The sequence below is a fragment of the Schistocerca gregaria genome, chromosome 11 (genome assembly GCF_023897955.1).
Source record: "Schistocerca gregaria isolate iqSchGreg1 chromosome 11, iqSchGreg1.2, whole genome shotgun sequence".
NCBI lineage: Eukaryota > Metazoa > Arthropoda > Insecta > Orthoptera > Acrididae > Schistocerca > Schistocerca gregaria.
Window position 1 is genome coordinate 44,434,372 of NC_064930.1, and position 13,520 is coordinate 44,447,891.

General features: G+C 43.9%; 1 protein-coding gene across 1 annotated transcript in view; it reads left to right on the forward strand.

The window, feature by feature from the left end:
* The first annotated feature begins 6,292 nt into the window (after nucleotides 1–6,292).
* Nucleotides 6,293–13,520, forward strand: part of LOC126295011 (uncharacterized) — a 133,202-nt gene continuing 125,974 nt past the window's right edge. The window contains exons 1-2 of the mRNA XM_049987264.1: nucleotides 6,293–6,425; nucleotides 6,541–6,688. Coding sequence (XP_049843221.1) covers nucleotides 6,293–6,425; nucleotides 6,541–6,688 — 281 coding nt within the window. The remainder of the gene's footprint in view (nucleotides 6,426–6,540; nucleotides 6,689–13,520) is intronic.

Here is a 13,520-nt window from a genome sequence, read left to right on the forward strand (position 1 = left end):
GGCCGAGTATTCCTCAAGTGAGGACCCATCATACTTGCGGCAACTGATTTTAAGTCATATAAATTCAGTGTTGATTTCTCAATTGGCACCAGTAACATTAATTTGAATTTAAGCCATATCTGGCCCATGCTTCCATCGTCGGTTTGGAAGGACTGCCGCGTATGAGAGCATCGAGCGAAATTTTACCTGCTTTTTTATTTACTCGTAGATGAAGTTCGCGGCTGTTCTCGGTGGATTGGACTGTTACAGTATTCAGTCTGAGTGCTACCTCGCGGTCACTAATCCCTGTATCCGTCGTGATGCTCCCTGTTTGCTCGGGATTATATGTTGCTGAGCCTTCGAGTGCGCTCCTGAACTAATTGTTCAAAACAATTTTTAAGGTTTCAGACGATGTTGCGTGCCATCCACCAACTTTAAAAATGTATTTTCATTGACATACCTAACATACATCGAAGTCACCGACAACTGTAATTGGCCGACCGCCGTGGCCAAGTGGTTCTAGGCGCTCAGTCCGAATCCTGTCTCGGGTATGGATGTGTGTGATGTCATTAGGTTAGTTAGGTTTAAGTAGTCCTAAGTTCTAGGGGACTGATGACCATAGATGTTAAGTCCCATAGTGCTCAGAGCCATTTTTAGCTAGGCAAAGACTTAGAAACAATATGGACCAACAAACCCATCCATTCAAAATTTTCTAGGACACCAGCGTCAAATATTATTACTCATTTCCCTGGTCCACGTGGGGGAAGCAAGGTGGGTCACTAGTGAATTGGAAATATTTTTATTATTTATAGATTCGAAAATTGTAGAAAAAATTGTTTTGTACATAAATCTTGAAATCGAGAAGTCTAGGCAAAACTACAATACAGTCCAGTGGTTTCATTCACCAACAGAGAGCGTTGAATTAAAGGGTTGATGGACATTCTCTTGATGAATGGCGTCCTAAAAAATTCTATGCTCAGTGTAGGTGAGATGTTCTGAGCAACCTATGGACCTCCCGTATTCCGTTGTACTATGTGCAAGAAAAGGTTTGCATATCTTCTACTAAACCTCCGCTTCGATGATAAAGCCACCAGAGAGACCAGAAAAATCAACGACCAATTTGCGGCTTTCAGAGAAGTGTGGGACATGTTTGAATCTAACTGAAAATTATTATATAGTCCATCTGAATATGTCACAGTAGATGAGACTGTACTGAATTTTATGGGTGCCTGTCCATTCAAAACGTACATCCCATCGAAACCCGACAAATATGGGATGAAAATAATGTCACTGTGCGATGCAGGGGCATTCATTTTTTTGCGTGGCATTCCATACGCTGGCAAGGACAACAGAATAAAGAGGAGACCTGGAGATTTGCCTTTACCTGCCCAGCATGTTTTGCGCCTGACGGAATCTATCAGGGGTTCTAATAGAAACATCGCAACGTATAATTGGTTCTCCTCACTGGAGGTGACTGACGCCCTCCTCCAAAAGAAACCAGCATTTGTAGGTACATTGAGGAGGAACAAACTGCAAATAGACCATCAATGCTGCTTTCCGCTCCAGTAGGCTCTTCAACATTTATGTATCAGGACGACAAAACTGTGGTGTCATTTACCCCAAAGAAAATTTAAAAAGTTATACTGATATCGTCTAGGCACTTCTCTGTAGAGATATATGAAAAATCTAATAGACTTTAAATTGTGGAGCTCTACAATCTAACTAAATGAGGGGTCGATGTATTACATATGCTTTGCCACAGCAGGACCACAAAAAGAAAATCGAGATGGCCCATGCGATAATTTTATGCTATTTCAGACATCGCTGCTATAATAATAAATGAAAAGCACCAGTTTGCTTTTGTTCTACAATATTATTTTTATTGCTAACCGGTTTTCGGCTTACAAAGCCATATTGTAGAACAAAAGCAAACTGGTGCTTTTCATTTATTATTATAATGTTGTTCTACCAAGAACCGACGGAAGATTCTGTTAATCGCTGCTATAATTATTTTTATCATTTACAAAAGCAATAGCAAAATTGACAGCTTTTCAAATGACGGTAGAATATCATTTCTCAAAACTCTTGCGCTTTCTTTGACAAAACCTCTTATGGAAAAGACATTGAATAACACACATGTTCCCTGTGAGCTCTGTTCGTCTATTGGAAAACATTTAGAAAAAGAACCTATCGAATTAGACAAGCCTACCCAAGTACAACCACTAAGAAAAGAAGATGTGACTTTCGTGACTGATCAAAAGATAGAAGCGGAATGCTTTTTGTAGTAAGTGTAATCGTTCTATATGTGGGAAGCACAAAGTTATTATGTGCCCTGGGTGTAAAGAAACTGAGATGTGATAAATTGTGCCAAATATGTATTTTCATGGCTGTATGTGATCGTTTTCAAGAAAACATTATATATTTATTATTAGTTTCTATTACATTCCGTGTACAAAGACATTTATTATTGAGAACTTTATATTTCCAAACTGCTGACACTATAATTATTTTCTACAATTAGTAAGAGATGTTTCTCATTTAGTTCCTATCTTTAGAATTTCTAAAGCACTCAAGTTCCCAGTTGATGACAATCTATTGATTTTTGCTAAGTTTTCAATAATTTTATGGAGAATATTTCTATTAAGGCATTTTTTTGTAATCAAGTTCCTATTTTTTCAAAAATACTTTATATTCTTACTTATTGACTATAAAAATAAAAGAAAACTTGTTGTTACAACAAATATTATATGTGTTTAATTGATAATAAAACTTTTTCCCATTATTCATTTTTTATTTTAGCCCGAAAATTCGATATTTGGTGGGTGGGGTCTGATCCAACCCCACATTACCGCTTATGTCAGGAAACTTCACCTTACCGTTAGAGGGTTAAGTCCCATAGTGCTCAGAGCCACTTGAACCATTTGACAACTATAATTGTGTAAGTGGGTACATATTCGAGATGATACGTTTTCTGAATCGTTCAGAAACTGTATCATCTGAGGCGGGTAAGTAGGTGTGAAAATATGTTATCGGGGCGAATGAGGAAGTAAGTTTGAGTGTGAGTGACGAATGGTTTTGGGTGGACTTGCTGTTGAACAGTAATCGTTACATGTTGTGATACTGGTTGCTACTATACTCCGATCATCATAACAATAAACCTCATGTAAATATTACACCATCTATTCTTCCTCGTTTGCTAGAATCTCGTGGAATTTCGTTGCACGTGGAGCTGAAGCCAACCTGTGTCCAGTAAACTACCGTCATAGGGATATGTTTTATGCTGTGTTACACTCACATATCTTGAGCGATAAAGCATCACAACAGTTTACCGGCGCATTAAACTTGGACACCACTGGCCAACCTACCGGTGATGATGTGAGCAGTGGCAGCGCAGACCTTAAAATAGACGACGAAAGAAAGAATGTAGCTTCAAATGTCCTTTAATTTTTAAGGAGAGTGAAATTATACTCGGCCAAACTCCAGCACTACGGTGACCAGACCGAAAGCATGAAATACTCTCCTTCTCACGTACCGTAGTATTCTAATTACAAACAAGAGTGATGAAAATTCCTGACTTAAGCACAGGCTAATTTTTGTGAGCGAGCTATGTATGAGGCAAAATAGAACTGAAAGGATTTCACCGTACTGTTGAATACTGAAGACACTGAAGGAATTACTTAACTACAGTTAGTCGTCTGGTAATCTCTTTGCGCCGGCCGCTGTGGCCGAGCGAATCTAGGCCCTTCAGTTTGAAACCTTCCGACCGCTACAGTCGCAGGTTCGAATCCTGCCTCGGGCATGGATGTGTGTGATGTTCTTAGCTTAGTTAGGTTTAAGTAGTTCTAAGTTCTAGGGGACTGATGACCTCAGTAGTTAAGTCCCACAGTGCTCAAAGCCATTTAAATCTCTTTGCTCCTTCCTAATCCGAATCCGAGAAATGCGTTTCAATTCTGGAACTGTCATCTGCTACGTTCATAACGAGTCAATCAACAACAGAATCCACGAAGCCACCCAGGTGCCGTATTTTCTTTCCTTGTTTTATGACATGCGTTTCTGTGCCCCGCCAGCCTTCGGCAAGGATGTGTGAAAAAGTGGCGTGCGTTGGGTCCAGTACAACTGGCAGTTTAACAGTCTCGTTATTACTCTCGATAAATCGTTTCTCTTGGATCCAGATCAGTTCTGTTCGCCTCCTGTTACAATGGTACAGCAGAAAATGCAAAAATGCACGGCGTGCTCGATGCTGCGAAAATGATTGTTTTCCATGTTTCTGCGAGCATAAATAACCCTGGTTCGTGTGGGACTACATCTGAGGTATGAAGTAATGGACATAGTCCAAATAAAATGAAGCCTACATATCTAAGGCGTGATTAAGAAAAACGTTGATGGCTGTTAATACATTAGTATATCTTAAAGTTTCATCTAACATAACTTAGTAATAATACAGAGTGTCCAGAAAAGGACTCCCTGATTTCAAAATTAAGTATCTCGAAAACAAAGATCGATAGAGGAATGCAGTGAACAGTATGTTTACGGTGAAAGCTGTAAGAAGTTTATACGCAGTTTGAAATAATAGTTACAAAAGCTGCTAACAGATGGCGCTGTAATCACCATACACAATGCCTAGTATAAATAGTGATCCGAAGCCCAGAGTGATCATTTCCACTATTGAAACACGAAAGGAGGTTGGCGTAGCGAAGGGAGAGATTAAAACCATGTACTCCATTGAACAACGCGTTTTTCTGGTGCTAGAGTACCACAGGCTAGAAGAGAGTCCTACGGCAACACGGCAAAGTTTTCAAGCACGATTTAATGTTCCAAAAGGACCCGATGCGAAAACCATTCGTACGCTCTTCGCAAAACTTCAACGAACAGGCAGCGTAACTGATGATCTAGTGGGGCATGTTGGCCGCAAGCAAACCGCAGTTACGCCTGAAAATATCGCCACAGTTTCAGGAAATATTCAGCGAAATCCAAAGTCATCCGTCCGTAGAATTGCATGTGAGACTAGTTTGAAGCGTTCCAGCACCCAGAAAATACTGAGAAAGAGCCTACACATGTTTCCATTCAAAATTCAAGCGCACTAGGCCATACCAGTACGAGCTGTGCAACAAAGGATTGCCTTTGCTAATCAGATGTTCACAATGATTGATAGTGAAGGATTTGATGTTGGCTGCATCTGGTTTACAGATGAAGCACACTTCCACCTGAATGGATACGTGAATAAGCAGAACTGGCGATTTTGGGGTTCCGAAAAGCCATATTGGTGTGAAGCGAAACTCCTGTATTCTCCTAAAGTTACTGTGTCGGCGGCAGTATGCAGCAGAGGCATTATTGGCCCTTTTTTCATTCGAGAAACGGTAACCGGTGCACGTTGCGTCGCAATTTTGAAACAATTTGTCGCTACACAGCAAGCGTTAGAGGATCGACCAGGTACTGAATGGTTTATGCAAGATGGAGCCCAACCTCATCGAACCGAACAAGAGTTTCGCTTTCTTGAGGAATACTTCGGGAATCGAGTCATTGTTTTGGAATATACAAAATTTACTGATGCAGGCATGGATTGTCCCCCATATTCGCCTGATTTGACTCCCTGTGACTTTTTCTTTGTGGGCCACAGTGAAAGACATGGTCTACCCAAAGCATCCCGCCACGATGGACGAGCTTGAATCCGTGGCATGTGAATCCATTTTGGTTGAGACACTACGAAATGTGATGGCGAATTTCATTCTTCGTTTGCACCACCTCTGTAGCGCCAATGGTGAACATTTTCAAAACATTCTGATGTGATTGTTTGCAAAGATTGTTTTCATACGATTATTTCACTTGTGCATGCTCATATGAGCTGTACAGCGTACAGCGCCATCTGTTAGCAGCTTTTGTAACTATTATTTCAAACTGCTGTATAAACGTCTTGGAGCTTTGACAATAAACATACCGTTTACCGCGTTCCTCTATCGACGTTTGTTTTCGAGATATTTAATTTTGAAATCAGGGAGCCCTTTTCTGGACACCCTGTATGTCTAATATATAAGTAGGACCTACTTCTAAGAGCGTAACAACACCAGTGCACGTGTGCTACTGATTCTGACGAACCATCGCTTTTGTGGTTTTTGACATCAGGTTTACTCTTATGATGGACAGACTACAGTCAGTATGTGTTACACATTGTGGTGCTGAACCGATATACCTGACCGTCTGGCGGGACTGGATGAGGGTTCGGAATGTGTAGATCACACAAACCAGCCCGTGGAAAGGATACCTCCTCCTGAAGGCGATCACTGTCCAGTTAAGGACACGTTCAGGCTGTACAAGGATGCTAGGCCAGCAGGAAGGCGGGTTCTCGCCTCCACGTCGTATCTGCGAAACCGGACTTCTGCGGTATCGCGCCAGGAATAGCGTCCGAGCACTGGCGCGCAAGCCTTTGTGTAACCGACAGAAGCGCCAGCGTCAGATCCCCGCTGCAGCTGGTGGATGGCGTCGCGGTTTTACCAGGAAGTGCTCTCCTCCAGACTCCTGCTGTTTATTGCCTCTTTGGTTCTGCTTGTCCGGTTCACTGTGCAGCCTCATCAGCATCGACGCTAAACGTCCAGACTCCAGTGTTCCTGGGCCAGGGATCGCTCCAGCGCACCCTGTCGGGTCTCCACCGGCGGTCCGAAGTCTCGGCGTCCCCCGAGTTCCTCTTCTCTGAGGGCCGAGACAACAACAGATGGTCTGATAGATCTTATAAATAAACTGTCCCCGAGCCAATTAAGGAACCAGAAGAAATGAATAAAATTCGTGCCCCAGCCGGGACTCGAACCCGAGTGTTACTAGGCAGGAGTGCCAACCATTACACCGCCGCAGCCCTACGGTCAACAGTGCCGCACGATCTACCCAAGTGGAGCGCCCTCCGCAACACAAATTTCAAATCCCCAGCTTATTTTCCCGCTGCATTGTGACTATTGCCAGGGCTCTCTGGCATCGGTGTAGCACCCCAGATTTGGACGTAAGGGGGAAGTCAATAGGTGATCCTCTAAACCTTATAATTAAACTTTCCCCGGGACATTTAAGTCTCACCTTTACTATGATAATGTAGGGGGACACATAAATTTTAATTCATTTCTTCTGCTTCCATCGTTATGGTAAATAAAAGATGGGTCTGCAGCTCCCAACGCTTTTGCTGTTCTACTGAGCACGTTTTCATTAAAAGATTTCTCTCGCTTAATATTTTCCGAAAATAAAAAACACGTTCAGATAGTGATATTTGATGTTAGCTTTTGTAGAAGCAGAACAATAATGGTCGCCCACACCAATTCTTCATTCTGGTCGCTTCTCAGATGAATGGACATTTCTCTATGGCAGCCCCACAATAGTGAAGGAAGCTTTCGCAGAGGGTGCATGTATTTACTACCCACAAGGCTATAGAAACCCATTTCAGATCTTGTCACTTTTGCAAAGTTGTATCACGGCGCGGGCCTAGGCACTACAGTCCGAAACAGCGCGACCGCTACGGTCGCAGGTCCGAATCCTGCCTCGGCCATGGATGTGTGTGATGTCCTTAGGTTAAGTAGGTTGAAGTAGTTTTAAATTCTAGGGGATTGATGACCCCAGAAGTTAAGTCTCATAGTGCTAAAACCTATTTGAACCATTTTTTTCTGTCATGGCACAGCCAAGGTGTAGTATTCCTGGCTTTGCAACCATCATATTCGGCTCCAAGAAGCTTTTCTGAGAATAGTTGAGAAGGCAGCGGTTGCAAGGTGACGTAGTGCGGTGTGAGGGACCGATGATGTTTCGTTTGTGGGCATTCAACTGCGCCGTACAAAATCCCAGTTGTTATACAGTGCAATTTTTTCACAGTCCGTTTTAGCCACTGCCATAAATAACGAGGATGATGATGAAATGAAGACAACACAAACACCCAGTGCCCGAGCAGAGAAAATCTCCAACCCGGCCGGGAATCGAACCCGGGAGCCCGTGGTCCCGCTGCAGCAACGCTAGCCACTAGACCACGATGAAGTACCGATGACAAATGTTTATTAGATACTGAACTCGTCAGAAAGATCGCCTAAATTGTGGTCCTCCTCCGCGATTGGCTGCTGCATTCGGAAATTGCGCGCCGAGATGGTAATCTTCTGTTACTAATATTTGAAAAATTAAACAGCGTATTTATTTGAGTTTCAAATCAATGCGTCTCTCAATAGCGTGCTATCATTCCATTACTTCACAAGTATTAATAACCAGTGAATAATAAACAACTGCAAAACGAAAAGGCAAACGAAGCACTTTGGTGATCTTCGGATCGCGACTAACTTGGATGGCGGGCGAGGTGGTTCGGCTGTGAGATCAGAGCTCGCTCGGCAGTCTTGGAGGACGGACATGTTGTCCGCCTCGGTGTCACTTAAGACTTAATTTGCCGTGTCTAATTTGCAAACGCGAGAGCAAGTTTGGCAGTGGCGGAGGACAGACGTGTTGTCCGCCGAAGTAACAGTTAAGACATTGTTTGCGGTATATGGTTATTTGAACACATTATTGAGAAAAGTGTGATACTAATTACGGAAATATGCAGTCCTGTAATTTACTGAGGAATAAAAAATCATTTGCGACTCTAAAAAGGAATGTGCAGTTTCTCGTCATCTGCTAATGAAAAGCGAGTGACGTCCTGTATAAACAAACTGATGGCAAATTTAATCGTTTAGGAAGAGATAGTTCCTCGCTAAGAGTTTCTTACAGCCTCGAAATAACGGATTGACAACCTACGTGCCGTTTTGTGGTAAGGTCTCATGGGACCAAACTACTAAGGTCATCGGTCCTTAAGCCTACAAACTACTTAAATCTAATTTAAACTAACTTACGCTATGGACGACACACACACACACACCCACGCCCGAGGGAGGACTCGAACCTCCGAGGGGGCGAGCAGCACGGACCGTGCAAGGCGCCTGAGACCGAGCGGTTTCCCCGCGCGAGGTCACGACTGTCAAAGACTGCAGGTTGGTGAACGTTTGTTACATTTTATGCATTCCAATCAGGAGGGGAAAGCAAATAGGCACCTCGTGTGTACCGCAGTCTTAGTTCAAATGAGATCAGTGACATGTCATCTGTGATAACACAGAGAAGATGTGAAGGATAGAAAAATATTTTACGGGAAGGGCTTTACCATACGTACGTATATGCCAGCCAATCTCTATCTCTCCCTCTCTCTCTCTTTCACCTTGCCGTTAAATTTGTGAAGGCATGGAAACGCATTCCTAGCTGTATGGCTTCGAAAGGACCAGTTCCTGCTATACTTCGTGCACTCGCTGTGCCTGAATGATCGATTTCCTATCCTATTACATGTGTAATTCTACCACGTCTCCATGATTACCAAAAAAGTAGCTGCTAAGTGATGGTACATTGAGGATGGAGAAAGTCTGTAATTACTTTGTGTTTTAATTCATATCAACTGCTGGATCAAAATAGTGTCTGTTCTTCCGGACACGTCTGAAAGAAAAGATAGCTCATAATGAAGTCGAGGATGGCCTCATGAGTGCGGATGGATACCACGCTCAGCCTATTACCGGAATCAGCGAAATGGCGCGAATAATGAAGACGATGGGCAAGGGACATTGAACTGGTAATGTGTGGATGGGTTGAAAATTTGGGTCTGCTGGGAGGTGTGCCATGGTAGTCCGTGCAGTTGTGATGACCCCTGTGCCAGAATGGCGCAGTGGTCAGCGTATGTGCCAAGTGATCAGGAGACCCGGTTGCAAATACCTGTCTGGCACAAATCTTCAACTTTCCCCATTGATTTAAATCAATGCCCAGTCGCAGCCAGTGTTTGTAATTCCTTTCTGTCTTAGTGAATAAATGTAACGTACTGCGCAAAAATAGGCTAAGTCCACTACTGCTCGATTACACCATAGGCGGCAAATCGCTTGAAACAGTGCCGACTAGAAAGTACACCAGAGTATCCGTCAAGACCGAGCCGTAGTCTGATCACCGCACAAAACAGGAATCAGGCAGAGCAGGTGGCAGACTGAGATTCACTACACAGTCGTACGATGTAATTGATTCACGAAAGAAGCAGCTTACTCGTTCGACTGACTCCTCAGTCGTGTCCATTAGCATGGCCTCCTCGACAAGTAGGATTAACAGAAGAGCGGCGAATTTCTTCATCGCATTGTTTACTAGGCGGGACAGCTTCGCAGAAATGCTCAACAGACTCAAGTGCCACACGTTGAATAAGATGCATTGTACATCACGGAGATGATTGGTATTGAGATTCCTAAAGGTGACGTTTCAAGAAACACAGGACAACATGTTAGTTTCTCCCACATATGTCTCCCGAAATGATCAGGGCTAGTAACTTAGGGATATAAGATATCATTTATCGACAGGAAGTTTTCTCTCGTGCCAGTCGTCAAGACAACAGAGATGTAAGGTGGTGGTGGTTAGTGTTTAACGTCCCGTCGACAACGAGGTCATTAGAGACGGAGCGCAAGCTCGGGTGAGGGAAGGATTAGGAAGGAAATCGGCCGTGCCCTTTCAAAGGAATCATCCCGGCATTTGCCTGGAGCGATTTAGGGAAATCACGGAAAACCTAAATCAGGATGGCCGGAGACGGGATTGAACCGTCGTCCTCCCGAATGCGAGTCCAGTGTGCTAACCACTGCGCCACCTCGCTCGGTAACAGAGATGTAAGGAGGGGGGTGAGGAGGAAGAGGGTGGGGATGTACCAGACTTACTCTCCGCCACACACAGCTTTAGTGAGCCAGGAAGGTTCGGAAAGGATGCTGTGTCTAAAATTTCGTGTCCGCAGCTCTTGGTCTAGTGGCTAGCGTCGCTGCCTGTGGATCACGGGCTCCCGGGTTCGATTCGCGGCCGGGTTGGGGATTTTCTCCGCTCGCGGACGGGGGTCCGTGTTGTCCTCATCATTGCATCATCATTATCATTCATTAAAGTGGCCACATTTGACTGAGCAACGGTTGGGAATTTTTACGGGCGCTAATAACCTCGCAGTTGAGCGCCCCACAAACGAAACATCATTATCATCATCATCTCATCTACAATTTTGTATAGTTCATACTGTCAGCAGACACTCCATACATAAACGAGTTTTCCTTTTCCTTCTTTCCGATAGGCTCTTTCGTAGTATTAATCTTGAATACATCAGCTTTCCTGTCGTTCCCCTAAATCTGCATTAGTTTAATATCAATGTACTACGTATTTCTCTCCTTTTATTTCAGCCTTGGTTATCCTTAATCTTTACCTGCAAAAGGTAGGGCTCCAACTCACATGTTTAAAGAACTTATTTCTTGAATCTACGGGGCACAGCGGAATTCACTGACTACTGAGAACAGAAATTGCAGGTGAAATCTCACAGGGAATAGAGACTTTGCCATACACAGAAGGTTTGGACAGTAGCTGAGGACCAAACAGGAAGCCCCTAAACAAGGAGATTGTAGTCTTCAGGCACACTGATATTTACACTTCAAAATGACGCTAGAGTATTTGTTTTTCTTTTAATATGAGTGAAAAGGAAACTGATGTTACGACAGTAAGTTAATACCGAAATTTTTGTGTCATCACATACGGTCCCTGTACACATTGTAGAAAGATACACTTTGTTTACACTGTATCTGTCCAAAAGTAGCCAATGACCACTGAAAGAGAGCCTCACATATTTCCCAGAAAATTCACGCACGCAGTACACCTGTCCCTAACTAGTTGACATAAATTGTGGAGGTATAATCTTCCTAAACGCAGGAAATTGTAACATACCCAACGCATTTTCGGTTGACATTCACAACGGTCACGGACAAGGTTAACATCTAATACAAAATCTGAAGATTTACACGGACGACCCGAAACTGTAATGACCACTCCACTGTGGATGACTGGTGCGCGGTGTGGTAGGCAACTGTGATAAACTGAGTAGAGATGCAGTATTCCAACTGTGGGATGGGTGACTTTTGGGGAAGCCTACTGACGTGGTCGACTTTTTCAAACAACGCACTGTTGTGGCCTGGGGCCTGTGTTCAACCAGTGGCATCGTGAGTTACGACTGTATTGAGCGTAGCGTAACTGGGACTGGATCGTGGATCAATGGGAATGTGTCACCTGGTCGGATGAATTCAGATTCCTGTTACAGCAGGTTGATGGTCGAAACACGCATGATAATTTCATCGATTTAAATGGACTAAGCATGTTGGTTATCTGTCCATCATTTCATTAAAAATTCACATTAAATGATGCGAAACGGAAAAATGAGAATGGTCAGCTCCGGGGTCTGTGACCTTGTCGTCCTGGATGAAAACTGACGTGGAGGTAGCTTAAGACCCGTACTTAAAAGTTAAATGGAAGTCAGGCAGCTGGAAACTGCGGCTGGTCGCTGCAGAGGGGTGCCGGCGGTGCGGAAGCAGAAGCGGCCCCACAGCCGTCAGCTGTACCCACGTCAGCACCACTCAGTGAGAGTCTAAGGCAGGCCACCATAGTCATTGTGACTGAAATGTGCTCATAAAACTGATGAGTGTGCAGGCTAGAGAGGTTAATGAGATAATTAGCTTAGTGAGGTAAAACATCTACATACATTTCATGGTAGCGCGGATGGAGAAAGTGGCTTAAGGCCACCTGAGGCATTGGTCCCAGTCACAGGTGCTGCTTGCATCCGCCCCTGCCACAGAATGCCGAGGCGCACTACGTTTTGCTATGATGCCCACTTTACCTCCGAAAACATGTGACTTTCTTAGCAGCTACACCATCGTCCACACGTATCTGGGATACGAAGGTGGTTGAGCCAGCAGCACACTCTCCTTGAGAATATGAGTAATGAGATGACTACCACAGATGCACTGGGAGGGAGCGTGGCTGATGTATGTGGAACAGTTGGGTAAGTCTGTTTTGGCCAGTACAGAGTGAGCACACTACGATGGTTTCTCTCTGAGAGGCTCGGAGAGAAGTATGCCACAGCCCATTGGACCCTCCAATTCTGGACAAGTTGTAGATGGCTGTGACAGTATGCTATTCTATACGTCAGCTTTCAATAAATTTGATGTTGCAGCTGAAATTGCAGGGCTGTGCCTGCTACTCCGAGTTAAAATTTGTCCTCTGTGCTTGCTTCTGATGTGTGAATAAGTTCATTTATTGGAGTGCCCACATGGCTCAGTGTCCAGAAAAATGTTAGGGTGCTTCCGAAGCTGTGGAGGCCAACCAATAGGTGCTGGATGTTGGCATCCAGAAAGTTTACGGGTCAGATCAAGGGAATGCTACAAACCATGAAATCTTTTGTTACAAGAGGTTTGACATATTGTGGAGACCGTGATGTCACTACCAACACTACTTGCATAAAAGCAATAACAGGAGATAATATTCAAACTAATTCACATTTTGAAACAAAAAAATCACGCACACATACGTACACACACACACACACACACACACACACACACACACACACACACACATACACACACATACACACAGAAAGATGGTGCCCCTCTACACGCCCTCACTCCCTCCTTACATCCTTATCCCAACACCCTGTTCCACGCTCAGCCTTTGCAGCTCTCACGACCACTCAGTCA